This window comes from Larus michahellis, chromosome 6 (assembly GCF_964199755.1).
Source record: "Larus michahellis chromosome 6, bLarMic1.1, whole genome shotgun sequence".
Taxonomy (NCBI): domain Eukaryota; kingdom Metazoa; phylum Chordata; class Aves; order Charadriiformes; family Laridae; genus Larus; species Larus michahellis.
The window spans coordinates 5,771,013-5,798,581 of record NC_133901.1 but is presented as its reverse complement, the minus strand read 5'-3'; the positions used below and the strand labels follow the sequence as shown (position 1 = coordinate 5,798,581).

General features: G+C 43.8%; 1 protein-coding gene across 10 annotated transcripts in view; it reads right to left on the bottom strand.

Moving 5' to 3' along the window:
- Positions 1-27,569, bottom strand: part of MECOM (MDS1 and EVI1 complex locus) — a 350,717-nt gene that overhangs the window by 7,515 nt on the left and 315,633 nt on the right. For 2 of the 10 annotated variants that reach the window (XM_074591441.1, XM_074591447.1), the window contains 9 exons: positions 27,062-27,278; positions 24,171-24,318; positions 22,994-23,150; positions 15,875-17,234; positions 13,874-13,961; positions 10,900-10,926; positions 3,452-3,618; positions 1,984-2,061; positions 62-231 (listed from right to left, as the gene is read on the bottom strand). In XM_074591441.1, the coding sequence (XP_074447542.1) occupies positions 62-231; positions 1,984-2,061; positions 3,452-3,618; positions 10,900-10,926; positions 13,874-13,961; positions 15,875-17,234; positions 22,994-23,150; positions 24,171-24,318; positions 27,062-27,278 (2,412 nt within the window). The remainder of the gene's footprint in view (positions 1-61; positions 232-1,983; positions 2,062-3,451; positions 3,619-10,899; positions 10,927-13,873; positions 13,962-15,874; positions 17,235-22,993; positions 23,151-24,170; positions 24,319-27,061; positions 27,279-27,569) is intronic. The other 8 variants (XM_074591444.1, XM_074591446.1, XM_074591448.1 and 5 more) reach the window with 7 other exon arrangements.

Sequence of the window (27,569 nt, the reverse complement as noted above, 5' to 3'; positions counted from 1 at the left end):
TCCCTGTGTATGAACGCTGGTGGGACGCAGGGCATGCCGGAGAGGGAAAAGGCATACATACCAGACATGTTCCCATTCTCGTGCTTTTTTAGATGTCTGTCAAGATTGGTTTGTTGACCAAAACACCTGTCACACAAGTGACACTTGAATGGCTTCTCTTTATTGTGGATGTTACGGACATGTCTCTGCAGGTTAGAAGATATACTAAAGGACCTGTCACAGTATTTGCATCTAAAAAAAACAAAAACAGGTGGGTAGAAAAGAGTCTGTTAGTAGCTGGAAATGTAAAATTTGTCCTAAGAGACATGAAGCACCTTCTGGGCTCAGCCTCAGTACCCAACTGTGGTTCCTTGGTCCCTATTGAGGCAAAGCCCTCCTTGAAATAAAGACAAGTTTTGGTTGAGTAGCTGGAGCGCTGTGCTTTTGGAATGGAGATGTCACTTCTACGGTGGGTTTTTTTAGCTTTAAGTCACATTAGGCTTTAAATTTTAAATACCGCCTTTAGGAATAAGCATAATATTTCAGAGTTAATGGCATCAAATTAGCTGGGGTAATTGATTCCCATGTTTTCAAAACTGTTGCACGCAAAGTTGGGAAGTTTGAAAACAGTAGAGCAATAACTCTATTGTTTCATGTGCTGCCAATACAATACAATTAAACACTTTTGGAAAAAACATGAAACAGATCTTTTCTAATGCTCAAATAAGGTAAAAAGGGCTATTTCTTTTCCTATTCTAAATTATACTGTGTGATTAAATCTTTTCTTGAGGAATTAGCTTGCTCGATTGCTAATCCCAGAGGAAATTTGGTTATCTTGCAAAAACCAGCAATAAACAATCCCAACCTTTAATACCGTGCCAATGTGAGTAGTTTAGTCTATCACTCTGGTACCAGAGGCATCAATTTTCATACTCTGTAGCGATTTGGAGTCCCTAAAGCCTTTACTGTATTGCTCTTTAAGCCATTACTAAGTCATACTATAACTATTCCAAATTCTCTGGCTGGCAACCAGCCAACAGTCTTCACCACTTTAGTTTTTCAATCTTTTACTTCTCCCGTGCTTCCCTTACGCTTGTCAATGATGTCAAATTTTTTTTAGTGCTGAAATCGTCCATTATGCTACTAATTGCTCGTGGCTTTTATGTAGTCGACGGTTATCAAGACCGTCCTTCAATAAAATTAGATGTGAATCTCCTTTCCCAAAGAGACTAGAGGCAAAAAACATATTGTTTCCTGACAAACAATGAGCTTACTCTGCTCTTTACAGCCCATAAAATGCAGAAATTGGTGCATTCGTTTCACTGGAACATGAACTGGCTTCTTTCCAGTTGATTTAAATTAGTCTTTCATTTTCAATAAGGTGAAGCTTCTATCCACATGTCTGCATGTGAGTGTCCTGGATAGCATATCGCATCCGTATTCTTATCAACGAGAGAGTACAGCCACATGGGGTTTACTTCAGCAGACCTCAGAAAGGATCCAGATTAGGCAGGAAACAAATAAATACAGTAACGCCTTTGCAACCGGGACCCTTCAGAAATCAGATGACTGACGAAACACCCAACTTTAGGCTGCAAATAATGCCGCAGAGCTCTTACCAAAAAAAACATTTTTGCAAGGGAAAATACGACCATGAGCCCTGATGAAAATCCCTTCAACCGTGCTGGTTCAGCAGTGCCGGCCATCCCGCCAGGCAAAGGCAGGGCTTGTGGATGGTGCCTGGGCGGCTGCCTAAGCCAAAAGAATTTCACTAATTAGGACCAAAACCTTCCCCCATCTCCCGCAGCTCCAATGCTGTAGCATCGAACGCAGCCGCCCTTGTCTAGATGAGGACGAAAAGCCTTTTTTGAGACCAAAACGTAATGGTGGGTCATGGATGCTAAGGAGCGAGGGCCGGAGATGGCTGAGTAAGGCTGTTGAGCACTCATTCCCTTGCTTTATTCCATTGACCACACCACAGACGCCAGTAAGGGGTCACGGTACCTATAGGGCTGCTCTCCAGTGTGTGTCCTCAGGTGACGGGTTAGGTTTGCAGATCTTGGGAAAATCTTGCCACAGTATCTGTCACAAGAAAAGGTTTGATAAGACAATGCGACTTTCAACGGCTTCGACCCAGTTTGCGCTGCACTGGATGCGTAGCCCCAATCGAGCCATTAATATATGGTACTATTGGCATTGCTTTGTGTAACGACATTTCAGTAAAAGCATTCAGCAAATGTAAGTGATTGAGACACACACATACAAGAATGGGACTGGAATAGCTGGCACCAACCAGCTTTTCTTGGGCACATGCAAGGGATATATGAAAACTTACCAGTTTTAAAGATCCCCCAAAATTTCTAAGCTCACTAGCTGATTAACTGTCACATTCAGATTTGGCATCGAGAGAATCTGTTATTAAAGACTTGGATTTCTGCCTCCTTGTAAGCAAATTTCAAACCTTTCAACCAATTCCACGTGTCAGCAAACGTGACATCACTCTGTGCATTGAATAGGATCAGAGCAGACAAGACTCAAAGACCTAATCCATCAAGGTATGTTTCTATAACAACACGTCTTGAAAGAAAGTGACATGTTTTCAAAAAGATCAGATAAACCGATATGCCAGTGTCAAACGCCTGCGCATTCCAGAGATGATCTAGAGACCTAAATAATGCAATTTAAAAACCATTCTCCAAACTTGATAATATGCCACAGGAACAATCATGGCCAAAAAAAAAATAATTAACGTGAGTCTTCCCTGTTCATTCAAGTGACACACTAATTTTCAGTTTATAATTGGCCCAGTTCTATTAATGACACTGAGCCCATTTCTGCATGGGGACAGAGCGCACACAGCGCTCTCTTAAGTGAACGAGGGCGGCGGTTGCTCCACGGGACGACTTTGAAGATCGCATCCCTTCACTTTTAACATCCCATTTGTTTTTTCACAACGTGATGCATAAGCCTTCAAAACACACACACACACACACACGGCTAATTCTGCTCTCCTCGACAAAGCTCCCATTCATTTTGGTTGCACGTACCATGACTATCTTCATTGTACTTTTTTTTAACTCTGTACACATAAGTCCTAATAAGTCATGTATTTTATCACTGATCCCTTTGGATATTAAAACCAAAAGCCTGAGAAAAAACACGTCTGTAGTTTATGATCAAAAAGATCAATAAAGAAAGCACACTTGTGCATATGAAAGTGATGAGAAAATTTGGAAAAAAGAATTGTTTATATAATAGTTTCCACCTCATTTATCAAACTGCTGTAATACAGGGCAAACTCTTTGCTTAATAACACCGGTAATTTAATAAATAAAAACCCCAAAGCGAAACGCTTTCCGCGTTTCGTTGGGCAAAGAGAGCCCTGAAAGACCCACCGCGTTCCCCATCAACTGTACTAGCAGGGGCGATTCTGGGGAGCCCGGAGAGTGCCACGGGGTGGTTTTGGGCCTACCTGCAGGTGTAGCGCTCCTTGCCCTTCCGCAGCAGGGTCTCGGGCAGGGCGCTCGGCGGCGCGCGGAAGTTGAACATGGACGGCACCGACTGGATCAGCTCGTTGGCCTCCGGTTTCAGGGCGCTAAAGCTCTCCAGCTTTTCGGCCATGTTTTCTATAGCGGACATCTGCAACAGAAAGGACAGAACCCGTCACGGTGAATACTGCTTCGGCTTTCTGCCCTCACTGGAAACCCAAAATACAAAGAACGTACACTGCCAAGATCAAAAGAAAAAAAAAAAGGGGGGAAAAAAAGAAAAAAGCAAACGTAGAGTTGCAGTCTCAAAAATTACAGGGCTTATTAAGCAATGTGGTGGCCACGATGTTGTCCCACTTGGAATAACACCCATAACTGCAACGGCAGGGTGCCGTTTCTCTGCAAGGCCAGCACACAGCAGAACTCCTGCACTGATTGCTACATGGAAAGCTGCTTCCACACAAAATCTAAATCAGCCAGTGTTCATTTCTTCTTATTTTTAAGCCTCAGCTTTTATAAAATTCCAGTTTATGCAGTCATGCTCGGTGGGTGTGCGCCTATGAGTCTATGCATTCCAGCTACTGAAACCATTCACCATTTTTGACCAAATCAACAGAAAAAATAGAGATCACAACAATAACTGAATTCCTACTTTTTATTTTTTTAAAGGACTTGCAGGGGAAAAATATTACAGAGGAAACCTTATGAACACTCTAGCTCAACCAAGGGCTGCAACAAGCCAGATCCAGAGACCCTCTGTGAATGTTCCAACCATTCAGTCCAGTCTTCGTGCCCATCACAGTCAAAGACCACAAGATAAATCCATAAGAAATGAAAAGTTAGTGGGTTTGGTGCGATGTGTTTACATTACCTGCTAGATACCCATCCTGGTTTTCTAGTGTCGTAATATTCCTGTTCTACCTTTAGTTGCTTGTAAACCCCACGCACCTGGAGGTGACTCCGCTCTTGCCTAGCTGTCTTAAAGGCCTTTAATTTTCAGGGAGTGGGCTCTAAATAATTTCTGGAGAATGTTCTCCTTTAAGGTGTCTGGAACTAACCATGAAAAACTGCTCCAAAACCTCAAACATTGCCACTTGGAGAGTTTGAGACTGCTGCTGAGCCTACTGCCAGGTGAAAGTAACCATCTCCTTCTTCGTAACACCACAAACAAATGAGAAAAAAGAAACCCAAGATCTCAAGACTTCGCCTACAGAGCACAAACCCACAGCATGAGCCCTGTGCAATACCTTGCTTGTAACGACAGAGGAAATTATATGAAAGACAAGATGCTGAATACTCCTCAGCTGATCACACCTTTACAGACCATTCTTCAAAATCCATAAGAGACTGCTCCAAATGTTGGGATTTTAAAATTTTACTTTAATGGGAAAATTGCCATTTTTATTTTTTTTTGTTACATTTTATTTTAACGGGCAGAATTGCACGTTTGTCTCCTGAAATGACTATTCACATCCTGGTTATCTCTGCCTTTGGGTTGTTTTTTTTTTTTTTCCCTTTAGCCTGTAGCCTGCCCTCTCATTTCATGCTCAGATTCCTAATGCTGAGGACAAATTGCAATGTACAGGGTACCACTGCCAATTTGCCAAATGTCTTTCATCAAACACGGTGCAAAAAGAAAAAAAAAAAAATCTCAGAGGGAAGTCAAGATACATTTACTTGTCAGGCAACAAATGTGAAAGCACTGCAAGGCAGTAGGGGCCGTAAGCTCTGGGGTTTGATTCATAATCACTCAGCTGCTAAAACATTCTCCACAGATGCGAGTGGACAGCACATTTGTCAATATGAAGGATTTTGACATCTACTGATCACAGGCGTGAGATATGTAATGATGATGCTGCTGGGAGAGGAGGTAATTCTATCTCGGCACCGAGATGTCATTATCAACCCATACAACTCAACATTACCATATATTTCTTTTTATATGACTACACCTTTTTCTTTAGTCAGAATTGATTCTTAAAGCTGTTACGATAGTCTTTCCACTGCCTCTAATTCCTTCTAATTGTTCCCCGCAAGAAACCGTTAGTCTATTTTGCAGTTGCGGAAAATAAATGGTTTGAATGAAAAATGACCTTTGGCCTTCGGGCTGATTAGCAGTGACAAGACAGTCCATGGGTTATGATAGCACATATTTATGGTGAAGAATAATAAGGGCATTGAGAAGTATAATAAATGTTTTATTTATGTATATTTAATATTCAAGTCAGTTTCATTATCTAGTGGGTTTAAATCATTTTTGGATCACCATTTCTCATGTGCATGGTCCCCTACAGTAATATATTAAAGCAACCATTTTCCCCTTTACATTTAAAATGGCTTAGTCATGCTTATTTTTTTTTAATTCTTACTTCCAGGATTTTGCAGAGGAGAAAGTGAGACAGATTCTTCTCTCATGTATGGCGATCTAGATCAGCGCTACCTCCAACACTGCCTCCAGGATTACATCAGTCCCAAAATAGGTATGAAATCAGCATCTAATCTTAAATCCCTCGTTCAGCAGAAACACAAGCACTTCCAATTATTTTAAAGTATTACTCGCTTTCCAAAAATATGTTTCTCACCGTAGGAATGACTATTGTGTTTGTTGGGTTGTGGTTTTTTTTGAGAGACTGATCCATGTACGTACCTGGTATGACTTATATTTCTCAAGAAATGCACCAGCAACAATGGGAAGCGCTCGGCCCCAAGCCCTTGGTGACATGAGGCGCTGGGACTCCACTGCTGTCAGGATAATTACAGCAGTTACTATCTGCTGGAGATAGGGCTCACAAGAACCAAAATCCAGGCATCTTCTTAAGAAGTCCTGGAGCGTGGTGGTGCTCAGGGCCTTCAGGATGCCTGGAATTCCCTATCGTGAGACGGGCACCCGGACAGCACGAGCTTGTTACAGCCCATAAAGTCCTTCTAGCCCAGACCTACAACACGCTCTCCATGACTTTATATGAAGGTAGACAGCCCCCACTCATCAGTCTACTTGCAAAATCTTAACTGAGCAATAAATGTGGGGTTTGTCATGCTGAGGACTAACTCAGGCACCAAACCCAAGCGGGAATTTCAAACCTGTGACATGCGCTTTTAGGAAGCCGGTAGCCTGCTTCCAAGCAGTGGCCCCAGGGGATGTGCAGGAGGGCGGGCAAGGGACAGACCTTCTCCCTGGTGTCTTCTGTCACACACCAGCAATGAGAGGTGCAAGAGCCTTAATTGGAGGTTGCATCTCGATTACAGTGTTGAATGGCCATTGGTGGCTGCCGCTCCCATTCATTTGGCTAAAGCCTTTTTGAATCTATTTATATTTTTGTCAAGGAGAGTTCGCAAATTTAATTAGGTGCATATGAAAAGATACTGGCTTTTGTTCCTTCTAAGCCTTTTGCTTGATAATTCAGCTGGGTGCCCCTCATTTTTATTTTTGGTGTATTGTAAAAAACTAATGAATAACCATTTCTCATTCAGGTTCTGCTCACCATTCATGGTCTCATAGAGCTGGGCACAGCCCCCTCGGGCATTTCTTTTCCAAGCTGAAAAAATCAAAATCTACTTAGCCTCTTTTTGTATGGAAGCTGTTCCCTACCTCCGATCATCGTTGTTGCACTTTTCTGTGTCTTTTCTAATTCTACTATGTCCTTTTTGAGAGGGACTTCAGCGGCATTCAAGACCTGAAGGCAGTATAACATAATGATGTTTGCCATTCCTTTCTAAGCACTCGGATGGTATTTTCATAAAACTCTCGACTCCCGAGATCTTTTTCCTGAATGACACAAGTTAAGAGTCACACTTTCCCCTCAGTATTACTGGGTACTTACTGACACCGAGTTTTATTGCTGTTTTAATCCCCAGTGACCCAGCTTTCTGTGAATCTTCTGCAAAATCTTCGTAGTCAGCTTTGGATTTAGCTACTTTCAATAAACAGTCACAAACTCTGCTCTTTTCTTGGTCACCCTTCTTCCTATGTCATTTACAGATCTATGCCACGGTTCAGATCCCAGTGACACCTCAAGGTGGCCTCACTGATAATCTTCATTGATTGTAAAAATCACTAATTTAGTCTTACCCTTTTTTTCACCAGGGTTTTGGGTTTGGTGGTGCTTTTTTTTTGACTATTAACCCAGGAGATGACTTCCCCTCTTCCACAATGAAACTCCCTCTTTCAGCTGAAACACAACCAAAGCAGCTCTTACTCCTTCAAAACACCATTGCGGCTGATGGCAAAGCAAGACTTGCCCTCCATAGGAGCTGTGTTGACCATGGAGATGCTACCCAGCAGCAATCCACCAAACTCTTGGAGCCAGCTGTTAGCAACAGCAACTGTCCTGGGAGGTTAGGTGGGTGCTCATGGCCACCTCATCTCCCCGGGGATGGTCCGTGGGGACCACCAGGGAGGTGGGTGTGTGGCCCGAGCTGCCGGGCGACACTTTCAGGAGGGGTCTGCATCCCAGCTGAGCACCCAAGGGCTGCAGCAATCCCTGAAGGGGACACGTGGAGGAAGGCACCGCTTGACCCTGAGGACTGGATTAGTGTAATTGCCATGTCCATGGAGAAAGCTCTCCGAGGAGGCAGGAGAGCGAGAAGATCCTATTACATATTTTACATACAGCTTTTGCCTTATGGACAAGTCGTGTCTGCTCCTAATCTGAGATCAGTGAATGACAGCATTTTATATAGAACAGTAACTTTTGATTTACATATATAAGAGTTGTTGATTCTATCTGCGTCCAGATGTCTGGAAAAGGAAGCAGCTTTCCCCCACCTCCCTCCTGCTCCCTGAGAGGCTATTAACCTCCTACTGACGCAAACTAATATGCAGTCGCAATTCCCCAGCTCCGACTCAAAAATGCAGACATTACCATAATCGGCTAAAACAAGTATTTATAAACATTTCAATGGGCAAGATATCATCAGCAGGGTCCTTGAATATTTGTCTTAAAATTTATTAACCAACAGAAGAAAAAGTGGCATAAATAAAGCAAAGGTTTGTTGCTGCTGCTTTTTAAGAATAACCTGATGATATGAAATAATCTAGCAGACAATGTCATGAATTACATGACCTCATGTTTTACAAACGCGACTCCTTCATTGCTATTATCGCAAAAACAACTGACTTTATGTCCGTAACTCATGGGAAAAAAATCATTCAAATGTTTGCTTTCTATTTTTACTAGTGTTATTTAGAGAAATCTTGAAAACCCAACTACTAAAGCTCAGGATTTCGTCCTCCCCAGTTCAAGTTGTAACACTTTCTCTAAAAACTACGACTTGTGAATCCGTTGTCTTGAAACTGTGCGTATTTGGACATTCAGCCATGGGACTTGGCTGAGCTATATTCACGTTCAAGAGACCTAACACACATGGCTGAACTTTATGAAGCAGTAGCGAGGAACTCCCGCTGATCCGCAGTATAGTTCTAGAATAACTCTATTTGTGTTCATGCAGTTGGTGGGCATTTAGCTGAACTAACAGAACGGACCACGGCCCAGAATAAGCCCAGGAAAATAAAAGCTTTCTTAAATGCACTCACCAAATTTCTTTTCATTTATTTGGAAAATTATTGTGATTATTTACAATAATTCTCCATAAAGCTATCGCAAATAAAGTCTGACTATAATTACAGAACCTCTTCATAGCAACCTTCTCTTGATGGGACCAGAAGAGGATGAGAGAGTCTACAGACTAAATAAATCGTGATCCATTCAAGAGTGGGTGTTGCCCATTGATTTGCACTTTAGGGTTCCTGCCAAACAATGAAAAACAATCTGAAATAATCTTGAAATATATGGCACATGCAACTGTGAATTGAGATAGAAAGGCTGGTGTGACATATTCAAATCTCTCAAGATGAAGATTCATCCATGAATCAGCATCCTGCTCCAGGCACTTTATGTTTTAAATACCTATTTCTGCTGCAGCTGCTCAAAGCACTGGCATGGCCAGGAGACGTACGCTCACAAAAAAAGCAGGGTGATGGAAATTTGAGGATCGAGCCAATGTCAAGGGAAAGCAGACAAAAGAAACAGACTGCACTGGGTTTTTCAACTTCCCAAATATGCCCAAAACCGAGCCCCTTTTCTGAGAGCTGAAGTTTCAAGGTGCCTGGGCCAAATCACAAATCCCACCACGGCCCCTTCATGTGCTACAGTGAATTCCCTCTACTGCAAAGAAAATGTTTGGGAACCACTTTTTGTGTTCTCCAAGTCTGGCGTCTAACCCTACCTCCTATCTGTTGAGCTCGTTCAGCGTCTTACGGGTGCTCACAGGAGCCCTTTGGTCCCTGCTTAACTCCTTTCATCTCGGGATCCTAGCGCATCTTTTGCAGCTGCACAAACCATCGCTTGACAGGCAGAAAATGGGATTAAAAGCCACATGTAGGCAAAGCAAAGGTCCATCGCTGCTTCTGAAGCGTGGCATGGAGGCACGCAGAGGAGAGCAGGGCTAAGCCCCTGTCTGCAGGGGCAGCAGCTTTGAGGGCTCCTGCCCTGGCCCCGTACAGAGACACACACAGGAAAGACTATGCGAAGATCTCCCGTCTCATTTTGCGAAATTCTGGCTTCGTCTTGTGAAATTAGTCCACGTCGCACTGCGAGGGATGAGTGAGAGTGAGTCAGGACCCAAGCCGCAGCCGGCTGGCTCCAGCTCTCCCCTCCGAAGCCCGAAAGTTGGGAAAAATCTGGGACAAGTATTTCTGGGTTCGGCGCTGCAGCTGAGGAGCCAGCAATGCAAGAGCAAAACACGGTGTGATCTGAGTGGCATCTGCAAAAGCAGTTGCTGTGGCTCTCTTTTTTTTTTTTTTTTGGTGAACAATTTAGATGTATTAAAAATAACCTTTTATAAAAATAGAAGAGCGAGCTCAAATTTATCCCATAGTACAAAAAGCACAATTCCTGCTCGCATGAAGGGGACGATGTAAGTATACACACAGGACAAATTTGACCCAAACACGGCAAATAAATGGGTGTTTCATTTGTGCTTTAAGTACAACAATGAGCAATTAAGCTCAAAACTTCAAAGCTATTAAAGTGACTAACTCCCACTGAAGTCAGAGCGAGACAGAAACGTGAAGTCCTCTGAGGCTCTGCATTTTAATGTCTCAAATGCAGATTAAATATTTATAACTATTGCAATCTGACAAGATTTCAGCCTGCAAATTTCACTGCAATCTCTGAAGGAAACGGCTTGGAACAATTTCAGTTAATTATAAACAAACCCTCACTCAGGTAAAGCTCCCATTGCCTTCACCAAATAAAACCGGCAAGATTCGGTAGGTAAAAATAAAGCCAATTTGACATAAGAGGATATTTATCCGCTACAGCTACAACATGGCATGCTCCGTAATTGGGTGGTAAGTTATCTTTCATATTATATTTTTCTTATGCAATTTATTTCACAATGATTAAATCAAAAATATAAGCAATGAACTTACCCAAATTCTTTGATCAGGCAATTGGAACTGGGAGCAAAATTGAAACAAAAACAACACATTATTCCTGCATTGGAACCCTCATTGCAATCAATCTACTAATTAAGATTTTATTTAAAGCTACTAATTAAAATGTTATCCTGAATGATTTGTTGCATGGGGGTATTCTCTCCCTAAAAATGCAATCCTCGTAATGGCAAATTATTGTGAAACACCATTAAATGATCCAATTTTCGTAGCTTTCAGGCCACTGCCACCGGGAGGAATTTTGCCCAGGCAGGGACAGGGTAAGGACTGCAGGGTTTATGTCTTTAATCTCTACTTCAGAAACCTATTTTAAAGATCCATCTGTTAGCTGTCATATTATCTGGTCACAAAAAAAAAATATTAATTCTTGCTTCCTCAGATGGCAAGTTTCAGAAATAAATTCACCTACAGAAACACAAACTTGTAGGACACAAACAATGATTTTGTTCGTATTTTACACAGATAAATCCTGCCAGCAGGAAACAAAGACTTGCGGTGCGCTCCACACCTGTACTTTTACGCGGGTGAACAGAACTCTAAAGGAAAAAATAGCTTTTCTGCAAGCAGTTCCCCAGTCCTCTATAAATACGGAGCCAAATTCTGCCTTTGCGAACAAGAGACTCCTTTCTATCAAAGTCAGCAAGAAAGCAGATTTGGGCATTTCCTCTTCTGACAGGACATGTGATGGCGGTTTAGTGGTTTTTTTACAATGTATTTAAGAGTGCATGTTATGATCATGACCTTTGCTTCCACCCATCTCACGCGAAGTTAAAGACGCTCTCCCTAGCAGCTAGGTAAGTGACAAAACAAAAGCCAGTCTTTACCTACCATGGATTTAGGTTTTTTTCTATTGAACAATGAGAGATGTGGAGAAATGGGCAAAAAGGCATAATGTGCCTCCCGCGCCTGTGTTCAACCACACGGGTTCACAACTAGCCTTCCTCCTGCCAGAGGGTGCTGGCTCTGGCCCCACAGTACGGAGGTGGCACCCATCACCTCCTGCTCACGCTGATGGACTTGGTGACCATGGGACCTTCCATGATGGACTACTGGGACCTTCCTCGGGCACCAACAATACATTTAACCAACTCTTTATGAAAAAACATGAAGGTTGAAATCCTGACATCCTGCCCACTCATGGGAAAACATCCAATGTCTCCATTTCACCTGCACACGTACACCATCCTCCCATTAACCCTCCTCCAGTTCCCAACGTAACTCAGAGTCATACAACCCTAGGTAGAAGAGTATCCAACTCCTTCCCTGCCCACCACAGCCAAACTCCTGGTGCGTTTGGTGCGTTTCACCCAAACAGCCTCCTTTCCCACCCACCAACCACGACAACCTACCGCCGCCATCAGACTAACCTGCAGCAAAACCTTCAGAGCCCCTTGATCCAACTTCACTGAACGACATCAATTTACACCTTGTGAAAAGCTAGGCAGCAGTAAGCAAAACAGTATCACCTCTTCCATTGATACAGCACCTAAAATGCCCTTATTAGAATAATTTACTATTAATTTACAGCCCCTTAGCTGCTCTAAAAGAATCGCTCATTTGGCGGAGAGGAACCAGCCCGGTTTTACACCAGGGGACACAAAGCGGACTGAGCTCCTGTTTGCATATTTGTACATTAGCAGTCTGCTACGGAATGGGAATTTTTACTCGTTGCTTTGCCATTTGGGCAAATAAGGTAACTCAGCAAGAAGTGCTGACCTGCTATTAAATCCTTTACATAAATTCTCAGTAATTTTAATACTTAATAGACCTTCCACTTCCTCCAGGCATTGGAACTGGAATGGGATGTTTTTCTGCACTCTCCACCCATGCAATAGCTTTATGTTTATGCGTCTGCAACTGTATGTGCCATCAGCTGCTCTTCCCAGTTCTCCAGAAGTCCCATATTTCAGAATATATTCCATACAACTTAGACATAACAACTGCTGCCTTCATTGAACAAAATAACAACTTGTAGCAGATTACTGGCATGGTTTGCCCAGGAATCAGAGGAAGATGAACCAGAGACAGCAGCTCCTGGTTGTCTGCTTAGAACACAAGACCCGTAATGGGGTATCATTACTAGGATAAAACACCCCATAGTCCGCAAGGGTTTCAAATTTGAAAATACCGTAGAGCATTTTATTTCAGGCATAAGATTTAACCCAAATTTTTAGCAAAACCTCCTTGAGCAAGGAGGAGGAGGACAAAATGAGGGTGCAGTACTGTTGAAGAAAAGCAACGTCTAGTTTGCATATAGGTCCTCTTCCTACACCACGTCCACATTGCAGTCGTTACACTGTTCTAGGGACACTCTCCTAATTTTTTGTTATTCAGCAAATAAACAGCAGGATTATGGTCTACAAACACCCCAGCAGCCCTCTCATACAGCATGTCTCCAGCCATGGAGGAGCAGGGATCCTACAAAGTCACTGCACACGCTACAGCCCACAACAGCCACCTAAAAGAGATGGAGCATTTGCATTATGAGGCTATGAGACTTGAAAGCATTAGGTGGAAGGTTTTCTCTCTTTTCTGGGAGTCCTTAAATACTGACAGCTGATGTGCTCAGCTTTGCTGGCCTGACTTTGAATCTACAATGCCTCTTTGTAGTCAATATTGACTCCACCACAGCGGCCCAGAGCACAGGAGAGTGCTGAAGAAGGCACGGGTAGCTCTAAGCGTTGGTAGCTATGCTACAGTTTTGGAGGAACACGGTTCTAAAACATACATGTAGTTCGAATCTGGCTTCCTCTATAATCAAAACATGTTGTTTCATCTGAAAAACATCAAGAAGCTCAGAACAATGCTTACGCTTTTCCACCACAATGGTACAGCAAAAACTGTGTGTTTTAGGAAATCCAAAAATGACTAAGACTGCATTCATTTCTCCACACCTGCTTTGAAGCATCAACAGGCTTGTTTACAACATCAAAATTCCCAAAATACTTACTTGTGGATGAAACAAGAATCCCGGGGAAGGTCTCAAGTATTTTTCTTTTAAAGCTTCCAGTGGGTCAGTTAACTTTCTTTTTTCTACTCTGTAAATGTTAAAATTAGATGTGCTTGTGATGAATCAGTCTCAGATATTAATAATTATACAGCTACTCATGTTTAAAATAGTCAATTATACATCAAGTAATTTGTTTCTCAGAGATAATGGCAAAAGATAAGGAAGTACAGTCAACTCTCGATTCCCGCATGCAACTCATTACTGCGGGTGGGGGCCGTGAATCGCCGTTAAAGGGAGATTATGCCATTTACATAGGAAATAATCCCATTTCAAAAGACTGGTAATAATTATTATAGGAACCAATGACTAACTACTGAGAACTTCTATGAAGAAATAAGGCAACCGAGTGTGCTCTCCACTCAGAGGAGAGGAATTCAAGGCAACAGACGCCTTGAGCAATGGGTCCCTTCTTGTCTGGCCATGCGAGACATCGCAGCCACCATCCTGGAAACCTCTCCTTGCGCACGGCCGCGCACAAGCAGGGCGAGAAAGGCGGGCTTGCAGGAACACACCGAATCCGCTATGCCAGCAGCAAAGATTGCGATCAACTCAGGTGGGCATTTAGGCAGCAAAACTCAGCGTGGATAATTCAGAAGCGGTGTGGAAATTTGAGGGTTTTGCTTTTTCTGTTATTGACGTGCCTGGTTTAAGGGACCTGTTGCCCCTAGGTGCATGTAACTCTCGGCAAAGGAAGGCTCGGTAACAACTGGCCTCCTGCTACGCTGCCAGAATTCGTACAGATTTCATTAGTTTGTAATGCAGGACCATAAAACATGGGACCATTATTTCCAGTGCTTCAGGCATTTAAAATGAATATGACGCAAAGAAAACCTATGGCCTAATACAGATATCAATCTGGCGTGAACAAAACCATCTCAGTAAACAGCGTCATATCCTGTTTCTTCATAATGCATACCTGTTGTCTTACGTGGGAGCATTCTCCAATAACTTTGCCCATAGCATTTCTTTTTCAGATAAAGTAATAAATTAACATCATTTACATGGCAGTAACATTTTTTTTTTAAAAAACAATAGGCTGTAAAATCAGTCATTTGTATTACAGACATATTTTTATGGCTAATATTTCTCTAAACTAATTTAGATGCATGACTTCGGTTGGTTACAGATACATGAGCGGAAAGGCAAAGGGCAAAGAGGGGATGGTGTACACAGGATGCAGGTGAAATCCAGATCCCAGTGAGGTCCATCTCGGCACTACTGGGAAACACCGAGGGCTCGGGATTTTACCACTGGTTATGCTTCGTACACACAAGGACACTGCGCCTTCAATTGTATTAATGAAATGCCTGGAGAAATCAACCCATTGCTGAAATAATGCTAAAAAGGGGAAGAAATCACTCTCAATTTCCAAACTTTTTATACGCCTTAGGACAAATTGGCTTTTTTTGTTGTACTTAGGAGATGCTCCTGTTTAACTCGGGAGGAATCAAAACGGTGGTGTACAACTGGCAACCTGGTGAGATGGTCTCTGACTTCCAGGGAAGGCAGAGGGCAGTCAAGGCGAGTGGGCAGCGTTTTGGAAGAAAAGGAATTTGGGGCAAACCGATGTTGAAAGATACACAGTAAATATACAAATATTCAATACTGATGCCCATTCGTTTATGGGTAAAAGAATATATTCAATTTCTGCATGTCAAGCTGCTCAGGTTAAACTAATGACTCACTGTAACGAGGGCAGTCATGAAGACTTGCTAATTGCAGCGTTACTGGACTCGGGGTTTGCTCTGAGCAGCTCAGATTTGAAGGGAGGGATGCAGGTCAGCATGAAGCCTGGGTCACCCCATGGGATGCGATGGTGGGATGATGTCTCCAGGGACAGCGGGAGGAGGACAGGGTTGTCCTGCATCTGCTGGCAGGTGGCCCTGGCAGACCCAGCTGCCTGTACCAAAGGATGCCGAAAGGCAGCAGACAGTCCGTTACCTGTAAATGGGATCCATAAAGAACGGGGTAGGCCTGGCGTGCTGTAAGGACTCCGAAGCTTTCCTTTGCTCAAGGTCACCTCCTTTCTTTTCTCCAAAGACGTGGTTTTTCCGAGGCTCAGCTTGTTTTGTGCTGCTGGCTCGACTTCTGCTGCCCATGCTGAGATCTAGAGGCTGGTCCTGGCTGGCCGCAGAGGGGGCCGCTGGTTTTGAGGGTATGGGGGTAAGTGGCTTCTCCTCCTTACGCTTTATGGTGAGGTCAAAGGGAGACTCAGAGCTCCCCTTTGGGATCTTCTTAATTTCACTGGGTGATTGGGGCTCCACTTTCAAGGGTAACGGTCTCAAGTCTCTATCAGGAAATGGATACATTGATTGAGAGAATGCTGGAAAAAACGGGAGGGGAAACATGGAAGGGTAAGGTAAGGCTCCGACTTTTTTGTCTTGCAGCCCCACAAGTCCTGTTGAACCAAAGTACTTTTCAGCAATAGAAGCAATAGCCTTTATAGAATCATTCACCGCTCCTGACACCGCAGTCTGCTCCTCTAAGGATGGTGAGAAAATGGAATGATTGCTGTGGTCTTTCTTATTATTTATTGAAGCCAGGCTCTGCAGAGAGCTTACTTTGTCTTTGAACATTTTACCATTTTCTTTAAATTTCTCTTTCTCACTTTCAATGTCACTTTCCAGATCAGAGCCCGAGGTGGTTTCCAGGTCACTGCCACTGGGGGTACTGACATCGTCAAGGTCAAGGTCACTACTCTCTGACTGGTCACTGAGTTTCTCATGCGGCCTCTCTTCAGAGGACCTCTCTGGTTGAAGCTCCACTGGCTTATTCTCCCCTACTGATGGTTGCTTATTTAGTGCCTTCAAAATATCCTGGGTGGCTGGCAGTATCTGAGGATTTGTCATGAGGGGACTTTGACTTTTGTTTGTCTGATCTGCGCTCGGTAGTCCTTTAACAGGAGAACTAGTAGGTAGCAAAGGTGGCCTGTGGTACAAGCCTGAAGGAAACAGACCGGGGAAGCTAAAAGAAAATCCAGGAGCTGTTGGAAAGGTAAGACCAGCAGGATGCCTATTGGCTCCAAAATAGTCAGCAAGGCCCGGATTTGCATGATTCATATTAACCATGGACGTTTTATCCATAGCTGGGGTTCCAGGAAGTGAAATGCCTTGGCCAAAAAATCCTCCTGCTGCAAAATGGTTCTTGCCCTCACAAAATCTCCTGTGTTTATTTAAGGAAGACGTAGTGCTGAACATTTGTCCACAGTCTTTGCACTTGATTTGGGTTCTGCAATCAGCATGCATGCGCTTATGACGACAAAGGTTTGAAAACTGAGTATAGGATTTATGGCAGACCTCACCTGTATGTAAACAACAACAACAACACATCTCAGGCTTTATGGTAATTGCCCCCACCCTCAAGATTTTGCAAATAACACCATTTTTTTACCCGCCAAATGTCAATTCAGAAGCCGTAAGGAGAAGTCTGGGTGCACACATGTACAAAAAGCTATCGTACTCTTCCAAAGCAAGGCATCCAAGCAGACAAATGTCTAAAGACAGCACCAAGACCCGCTTCAACAAACCCAAGAAGGTCTGAAATCACTAAAAGGCAAAGTTTCCTTGTTTGCTCTTTGTATTGCACAGTGTTGCATATTCAGTACCGTCATTCCGTATTGCATTAGCACCCAGAACCCCGCCAAGAGCCGCAGCTCGGTGCTGGAACACCGTACGAACCCCCGGTGCTCCTGCGCGAGCGAGCACTCATGCCTTCAAATGACATCCATTTATGTCACTATTCACATGGGGGAAGTTAGTCATTAAAATAAATATTTGCAGGACCAGACAGGAGATAGACAGAGCTGCCTCACAGGGCTTTCAGCCTGCAAGAGCGCAAGGATGTGAAAGAGGTGAAGGAGGAGACAACCAGGTATTTCCAAGTGCATAACCTTATTAACAAACAACATTTTTTTCCACTTATGACTAAGAATTTAATCTCATGAAGTCCAGGCTAGAGACTGAGTAACCTCAGTCTAGTACTCTCGTGTGTCCAAAGCATTTCTATTTGTGTAACGCACACCGTCCCTGCAGGTGTCTGGGATGCTGCAACTCTAAATTCCACATCTTAATAACTTTACTAGTCTTAATATTGCTATTTGTCTCTCGCACATGAAAAAATGCACTATATGTCAACAACAATTTCCTTTAAGAATGCAGCTGTATTTATGTGCGTGTCTGATGCTCAAAACAGCTCGATGGATTTCCTTTCAGACTCCTCTGGGATGAGAACAGCTTCAGCCTCACAAAAGAAGCGCCTGGAGAAAGCCTGAAGCCACAGAGGGGAGGAGATCTACCTTGAGCTCGTGGGCCTGATCTAGCCTATGACAATTGGCACATCGGAGCACGGCTTCCAGCAACCATTTTCAGTGGCAGGACGCTAGAAGGGGTCCCAGTGGTATGAGCACGAGACGCTCTAAAGAGTAAATCATGTTGTGGTAGTGAATGGGATTTTGCAGGTCCCTGATTTTCTGGCTGCTACAAATCTTGGGGAGTATGCTGGGGCAGGAACCACGTTACAGGTCTGCAAGTAAAAATGTGTTTTGGAAGAGGCCCAGTGCCTTTCTGTGTCCCTTTGTTGGCAACCTTTGGACGAGCAGGGGCATCGGGCAAGTCCCAAAGCTGCTCTATGTCTTGTGCTCTTCACTATGCTAGAATGTGTCCGTACCTCTGCACTACCTTGCTTCTAACAGTTTCAGCCCCAGCCTTGTTTAAAAACAAGGCAGCAGCATTATCAGTAAGCAGTGTTATCCCTCTGTAATAAACCCTTTTTCTTTTTTTTTCCAGCCAGGAAAAAGCATGTGGCCACTTTATTTTTATTTAATTTGTGTTATATCATCAGCTCTCATCTTTCACACATCAAAGCCACACAACAATACACATTGTGTATTCTGAGGCCTTTTTAACAATCATTTTCATGATTTGAGACAGACTGACATAATTTACAATGGCTCTATTTTAAGCCTGCAAAGGAAACTGAATTGAATGTATCCCATCCTGCACTCTTGGTTCCCATGAACTGCAATCACGTCCTCTAACTTCCACTCGCACCGGGGCCCGCGCTAACCTTCCTGCTCCTCTAAATCTCTGCCCTTGAGAAACTTGACCACTTGTTGTCATCTCTTAACTGTTTACCTCTTCAGCAGGCTCCTTCATATCTCAGCAACAATGCTCCTATTGTTCCAGGGCCTGATCCTGCCCGATCCACCCATTTTCCCTGTTCACGCCCCGTTGACATCCCCGGGACAATTCATGGGGTAAAGAGTGCAGAATTGGGCCCAAACACAGGAAATTTGCAATGCGGTAATTCAGGAAGAATGTTTGTTGCTGTGTATCAGTTACTGTTCCTGCTGGAAATCCTCATTCACAGGGAAAGACGAGAAAGAAAAGAGAGAAAATAAAAAAATAAAATTATAAAGAAAGAAGAAAAATGATGGAAGAGAAAGGAGAAAGAGAAGAAGGAGGAAAAGAGAAGAGAAGAGAAGAGAAGAGAAGAGAAGAGAAGAGAAGAGAAGAGAAGAGAAGAGAAGAGAAGAGAAAAAAGGAAAAGAAGAGAAAAAAGGAAAAGAAGAAAAAAGAGGAAAAGAAAAAAAAAGGAAAAGAAAAAAAATCTAATTCCTTGACAATGTTTGATTTTCTCTGTATAAGTACTTTGTTCATTTTTTTTTTAAATATTTTGTCTATTTAACATAGAACTATTTGTTATTTATCATAGAACTATTTGTTATTTATTTGTTGCAGTATGAAACTCTGATTTTTCTAGTATTTCCTCCTATTTTTAGCCTAATTGCTGGCGTAAGGTTTCTGTTCCCACAAATGAAAGTCACCCCCATACCTCATGGTACAGAATCAGGCCCCTGTTGAGGTCTTGGACAAAAAGCTCTCCCTGCTCCTATCACGTTAATCACAGAAACCAAAATTAAGGTGACCAAATAGTACAAGTCGAGTGACATAGCCATCAGTTTGCACAAGCTTCGGCTTGAATATTACGGGCCAACTCCTCTCCTTATGTAAAGCAGGATAACTCTGTCAACACGGACAGTTCTGCCTAACACAGAGCAGCAGAGCATCAGACCATACGCATTTTTCCAGAAAAAAAATCTCCAGTGCATACATTTACACGGCTAGGCTAATGGATAATTAAAAATAAATCATGTTTGGTGAACTTTTGGATCTTCTACCAGGTATTGTTGAGGGCCTACTGCTTATTCACGTGGCTGCATTAAATATAACGCTTCACTCAGGTAGGCTAGAGTGGCAAGCGGGTGAGAAGGGCTGGATTGGCACAGATTGGGTCGTCCTCAAGTTTGGGAAGTTCTCCCTTAAAGAACACCGACACATTATTAAATTATTATTCTCCAAATTAATATACTCAAAAGTCAACAGAACTGAGAAATGTTCTACTCCAGAGAAAAGCAAAAATACACACTTACAAGCGAGAGATATCCTTACCAACTATTAAGGAAGATGCAAATTAATCATTTGACTAAATACATTTTATCTGAGTTTTAAAACTAAATAAAAGCAATAATGGCAATACCATCAAAATATGCTAATATTTATTATTATAAAATCAATCAAACAATTAACAGTTGCACTGAGGACTTTTTGAGCATAAAAGTTATTTAAACCTATTTAATGAGGTGCTGCTTGCTCCAGGTGCCTCTTGCATTTAACAGGCAGCCTATTCAATCCACGGGCTCTCGAGGCTGGCAAAGACATTTTGGGCTGAGGTCCGAAGCCCTTACTCCCCAGAGTACTCTTACTCTTGGGGACTGTCACCTGAAGCCTGGGTGTAAGACGGCATCAGGGAAGCGCACACCCAATGCCCCGCTGATTCGGGAGGAAACTCTGTGTCTAAATCGACTGCGCCACCTCAACCTCCGTGGATACTCCCAGGACCCAGGTATAAGTCCTGGTATAAGATCTACCTCTTTTTCATGACATGAATTTTATTTCCAAGTAAAGCTTTCCATAAACTTTAGTAGATGGGGGGCGGTTATCAACTTTAATTGCTTCCACGTATCAAAGCAACAGAAGCTGGGTTTGATTTCTCCTATTACATCTTATTACACCCTTTAAATCTCAGCGCCGTACTTTTAAGCAACTAACTTGTAAGGGAAGCGTCCCTCCTTGAAGCTTTTATTGCTCTACAGACCCCAGGTTTAACACAAATTCCCAATCTGGCTCCCAAATTGCAAAAATTCATATCATGCCTACACCCACTCTGTACCACGATTGTATCTGGACCCCAAATTAGCCAGCAGTTAAGTTTGCATATTTTCTGCTTATTAAAAAAAATTACTGTAAGTACTATTTTGAATATGTTCAGTCTATTACGGCATGTGGTTTCTATTTGGAGAGGCTGGAGATTTTGCGAAGGCAGTGAGTAATTACCTTAGTGTTGGTGAGTTTTCACTCAAGCTTGGGCGGTGTACTGTAATAAGAGACAGTTGCCATAAACAGACTGGTACGAGTAAATCATGGTGTGTGGCCTTCTGGTGGAAAGCAGATATCTCCTTTAGGTGACCCTACCTCCCTCCCATCGCTCAGCAAAGCCTACCGAACATGTGGTCTCCAAAGCCTTTTGTTCTGCAATTACATGGCTGTTATTCGCAGGTTGCTGGATGGGTTTTCATCCCTCACTCTGTACATATGAAGAATACCGGCTGCTGTTTTGATTTATCAGGATAAATAATAACAAAGAGCATTTGAGAGATTATTTCAGTTATGAGAGGTGACACTTACAGATTTTTATATAGGGCATTGCAACAGGGCCATCTGAAGACTCCCTACCTAGCCAGAAGTTAGTGTTTTCTAATAATTATAATCTTGAAGTGGAATTACTTAACCTGTAATCAGGTTTAAAAGTTATTAGCGATATTTATTATTGGATCTAGTTATACATTTTCTCATTCAAGAAGCCCAAACCAAAAGTGTTATCTACCCCAATGGCAGATATACAGACTTTGCACAGATTGAGTCTTTCAAGCCAATACTCCTCTCCTTGAGGAAATATCTTAGCGCACGGTGGCCACTTTGTCCAGGTGTGGTGTTGATATTTTGGTAAATTACTGTTGAGAGCAGCAAAAGATGAAGAATTTTGGCAGACAAGGAGAGGAGGTGGTAACAAGGTGCCTTTCAAGCCACAGCAGATGCCTGAAAAGCCTGTGGTGGAGATTAGCGTTACCAAGAACAATATTCTTGAATATTTTCTGCCTGAAAGGGAGAGAAAGCAACCTGCAACATTCCCATGCATCCAGGTTCCCCGTCTCCTAGCAGGATCTGGCTCAGCAGTAAACACAACCCGTGAGATTTGAGGATGCGATTTACAGCCCAGTACAGAGTCAGGCCCACATCCGAGGCAAGTTTTATTGCTGGAGCAGCTGTTGGAAAAGATCTAAAAGCTCCACTCAATACTTAAATTCGGGGCATGCAAAGGAGCCTCGAGTCCTCCGGCTGAAATTTACTGCCTCTAAGTTTATTTTCCATCTCCAGCAAAAGTCATGGCATCTGCTGCGGAGACTCTGTGGCCCAAAATTAACTCCTAAAGCAAAGCCGCCTTCCAGGTACTGCTGTTTTTTCCTAATTCCCAGTGTGTCCTGACTGTGGTGCCGCCTTCCCCTGCCCACCCTGGCACTGCCACCTCCTCCCCCGTGCCGCCACCACCTCTGCCCTGGGCAGCAGGGCCGTATCCTGGAGCCCTGGAAGGGGAGCAGCCAACTTGGTACCGTGCAAAGCCATGAGGCTGCGGCCGCCGAACCTGGCACGGCTCCTTCCCGCTACATCTCACTCCCCACTTGCTCTTTGCATTGGAAAAATATCCCAGGGGCAACGGGTGCATTTATACAGCACTCAGTGTCTGCCTGAAAAGGAAAATCATATGAAAACAACGTTTTGCATTGGACTAACGGGTTACCCAGCGCTCATTTAATCCCTCGCAGCCCCCATGAAGCCAGCGGGAGATTCAAAGGGAGCACAACACAACCGCCTGCTTCCAGAGTACGCTGCTTTTCCACAAAAGAAATCACACTTAACCAAAGACGTTTAGTTGAAGACTTACATATAAAAGGTTTGACACTGCTGTGGATGTGTTTATGCTGTTTGAGGCCTGAAGAAGTGGCAAAGGTTTTGCCACACTCTGGACAAGCGTGAGCACGAGCCCCAACATGCTGGGAACGAATGTGCCTCTGAAGGTTGCTGGGGTCCGTGAAAACCTGCTAGGAAATGAGTACTGATTAACCAAGAAACTTGACTGCGGAAGAAGCCAGTTATTACAAGAGTCTTTTAAAATTCAAACCTGGGAGCTATTTGGGAGTATTTAAGATTAAAAACCGTGGCTGCATGCTGCATCACGGCCTTGCTAATGGCGGTCAATGGGACGGGGCCTGTTTCCCAGGATCAGCCAAGTATTTGGGGGATCCGTTAACCTCTTTGCAGCCACTGCAGCAGATGCATTTGCCCCTGCCATTAGAAATTGTGCTTTTGAGGACGGGGACTTCACAGAAAATGGGTCAAAACGTGGCTGCTTGAAACCTCTACGCGCTACTGCAACAGAAATACTTTATAGCGACAACTGAGCGCGTGGACTGGGAGAAATCCTGTACACGACGCAGTCCTAGCACCAGGGCTTGGTTCCATCTTACGAGTATCAGCTCAATATAAAATTCCCATTATTGCAGCGAATCTACTTAAAAAGGAGAAAGTCCTCATGCAAAAGGCCCCAGAAGCAGCAATGCAGAGCACCGCGTCTCACGCAGATCATCTGCACAGCAAGCCCGGTGCTGGGAAATGAGAGAGATGCTCTAGAGATGAGACAGTTGCGCTCGCTTAGCACAGCTGGGGCCATCGCTATCTCTTATTTTGATTTATATTGCAGTAGTGTCCTGAAGTTTCTGGTCCCAACGGCTGGCGCACAGCCTGGGGACCATCCGCCCTACGCTTCCCCGGGGTTTCTTGCCCCTCAGTGGTCCTCTTACACCCCACTCACAAGGCACTGAGCCCTGAGCTCAGGGATGCTCAGCATCCTGCATCAGTTCAGACCCCACAGCCATTTCCAAATCAAAAAAGGTAGAAAAATAACGTATTTATAAAGTGGAAATGTAAACCCTTGAGAAGCCATCTAGAGCATGGCAGAAGCCTTGCACCCTCCTGCATCCCGGCCCCGGGCATCCCCACTTCCATGCTCTCAAGCATCCAGAAGGACAAGAAGCTCCAGGCAGCCTACAAATTCACTGTACCTTGGCACAGTTTTCACACTCGTAGTGCTTCCCGCTGTCGTGCGACATTTGGTGACGTATCAAGTTGGACTTCCAGTTGAAAGCTTTGGGGCACTGGTCGCACTTGTACTCCCTCTCCTCGCTGTGCGACAGCATGTGCTTCTCCAGGCTGCGGAAACAGGAACGGGGCTCAGTGAGGTCCCACACACACACACGGATTTATCAGCGGTTTGAAGATCGGCATAGGAGGAGGAGACAGCAGAGCACGTAATTACAGGAAAAAAAATTTTTAGAAGGTCCAATCCTGACAGACCCAAGTCCTTTGAGTACCGGGCTCACGCCAGCCAGGAGGCAGAACATTCTCCTCCCCAGCGGAATAACACATCCTCTCCTGTTTTGCCAGGCCGCTTGCAAATGCTCCAGGAGATGCTGCTGCCACCGCTCCCTAAGGGGATTATTTCATACACCTCTCCGTATTTCACCTCTGGTAATTCTTCCCTGCAGTCTGAATTGTTTCTACCTTATGACTTTCCCTCTAAACACACCTTGGATCCCTCCGCCTGACATAACCCCACTCCTTTGATGGGAGTCAATTTTTCTTACAGTAGGAATAGAGGAGGAATAACTCCACTGGCGTAGGACAAAGAAGCCTCTAAATACGGTACACTACAATTGGAGTTACACTTCATTATTATTAACCACGTTCAATTCTGTAGCTGTTTGTTCATTTATTTCTTAGTAGATTATTCAGTCTATTAGTAGGGTAATCACCCACCTAATTACTGTTGCGCATCTTTGAATTCATTTTTGTCTCTGAATTTTCTGAATTCCTGTTTTATTATTCAGCAGCGGCAAATACATTTTTTTAAACACCTGTGTTGCTTGGTCACATACAGTCATAACTCACAGTTTTGCTTGAGGAAAGATCACTACGTAATGTAAGAGGGGATTCAGAGAAAAGCCACTGGGATCTTTAGCCTGGGATGCCAAATAGGATCAGTCCCTCCTCATGTGAAGCTCCCACTGACCTCTGGTGAATCCGTGGACAAAACCTGCCGAGTTTTACAGCCCGGTTTGGGTTGTGCAGCCCAAATAGCAACCTGCATTCTCAGCCACAGGTAATGGAAATGCTTTCACCCTGCGGATGCTCTTTACTTCTACCCCCTCAGATTGCTTCCTTCATGGGAAAAAAAAAAAAAATTCTGGCTTCCCCTCCTAATACTTCTATAACAATTGACTCTCCATCGTGCACTGGTAAACAAATTTACTGTAAGACCTAGAGAGACTCTTGTCCCTGGCTGTGGCACCAGCTCCTGGACTCTGCCACGACCACCAGCACCGGGCAGTCCTGGCCCCCCACATCTCCATCTTCCTGCTCCGCTCCTTCTCCATTTAATTACGTGCACCCTCAAGCATGGCTCATTCGGGCCTTTTGTTTTATATAATCTGGATATAGCACAGTTTGGTACTTTTTTTGCTGTGAACTGTCTTTGTGGTGTATTAGCCTTTCAATAATTCAAGAGTTCGGAGAATGACTGCATTCTCTCTCATTTTTCACTCTTTCTCACAGTACTGCCCATCTATTTATGACGACTCGTTCTTTGTTTTCTGCCCTTTCTCTTCAATATTTAATATTTTAAGCTAAATTTACATTTCCTCAATGATTCCCATATGTTAGATATCGTCCTCTGGTTCGCAGGCAGAAAAGAACTTTAACACCGACTCAGAACTTTAACTCACGACGTGGAAAAATGTTACAGTCCAGACTCCTGCCTCGCCCACGCTGCTCCAACCCTTTCGACTTGATCTACCTACATCAGCCCCTTCGAATCAATCACTCAGATTGAAAATTAGACACGCGGAGCCGCATGCTGCTCAACATCGGCCGGTGAATAAGCCCTTGTGCCTGCACAAATTCCCACTCAGCGGGGTTCACCTAGTATGCGGCGAGCCATGTTTGGCACATGACGTTTTAATTTTGGTGTTGTCAGTTCTGTGGAAGTGTTAAGGATCAGGTCATACGATACGCTGATCTGAGACCCCCTGCGTGATGCCAAGCCACCTCTGCTCCGTCAAGAGGAGCCAAGGAGCATCTGTGTTTTGGGAGAGCAGGCTCCATCTTGCAGAACCAGCACCTGAAGCATCCAGGAGAAGTCGTCCAAAAGGGCTAACCTGCAGCAGGCACAATATCTCAACATCTTCCAGCAATTTGCAAAATTTCCCATAACCTGCACCGCAATACAGTATTTTAAGTAGCCACAAAAACTACAGTGACAGGAAATATGTAAATGATCTTCAGCAAATAAAAGTTGTACTTTCTTTTTACATTCTATGCGTTTTCAGGTACATAGGCACGTGGGTCTATCTGTTTCAACAGCCAGATATAGATAAGAAAAAGATGAACCCCAGTGTCTCAAGACAGTACAGCTATAAATACATATGAACATATAGACACCTACATATATTAACATCTAGAACCTGCCTTTAGCTAGTATGGCTTCTTTGCAAAGACAAAATTGGTAACATCACTGAACACCTCTCAGAGATGTTCTATGTCATTTCTACCTAAACGTAAGGAGCCCAGACCTTAGTTCATCTGAACTATAATCACTCCTCTGATTTCACTGCAACCAGCCCAATTCACGCCAGCTAAAGATCTGATTATTAGAAGATCCAGTTCTTAATTTAAGGTCCCCACTGAGGACCTTCAGGCAAGGACCAGTTTCTGATTTATTGAGACTCCTCTGATTCCTATGCCATAAAACACCAACCAGCACAAAAGTCTTATTTATCTTCATCTTTGGTTTGTATAGAAGATGAAGACTTCTGCCCTGTCTGATGCTCTGCACGATCTGACTGAAGCCATTACAGAATTTGCCTCATTCAATCATGTTTTAAGCATCTACTCCTACCTTTGTAAATCTGGGAAGACCTGATCACACTCTTTACACTCCTGGATTTCATGCACATCCCGAAGGTCATTCTCATTCTCGAGCTTTTTCTGGAAGTCCTCCTCCACCATGGAGAAAGCGGAGTGAGGTGTGCTGCAGGGGAACTTCTGGTGGTCTACAAGCTCAGCCTTGGACTCAAAGAGCTGGTCGCAGTCCTCGCAGCGGTACTGGCGCTCCTCTGGAAGACAAACGGGTTGGGGACAGGGAGTTTTCAGTCATTTGAACTACCATCCCATCAGGAGTTCCATGACAGTGTGGTTAAATAAATGGCTATTCAGTGACAAAGAGGAAAACCTCAAAAGAAACAAGGATGCCTTAGAATGCTTTATAATAATGCTTTAATGCTACAGGCTTGGGGCAGTGTGGCTGGAGAGCTGCCTGGCAGAAAAGGACCTGGGGGTTCTAATTGACAAGCGGCTGAACATGAGCCAGCAGTGTGCCCAGGTGGCCAAGAAAGCCAATGGCATCC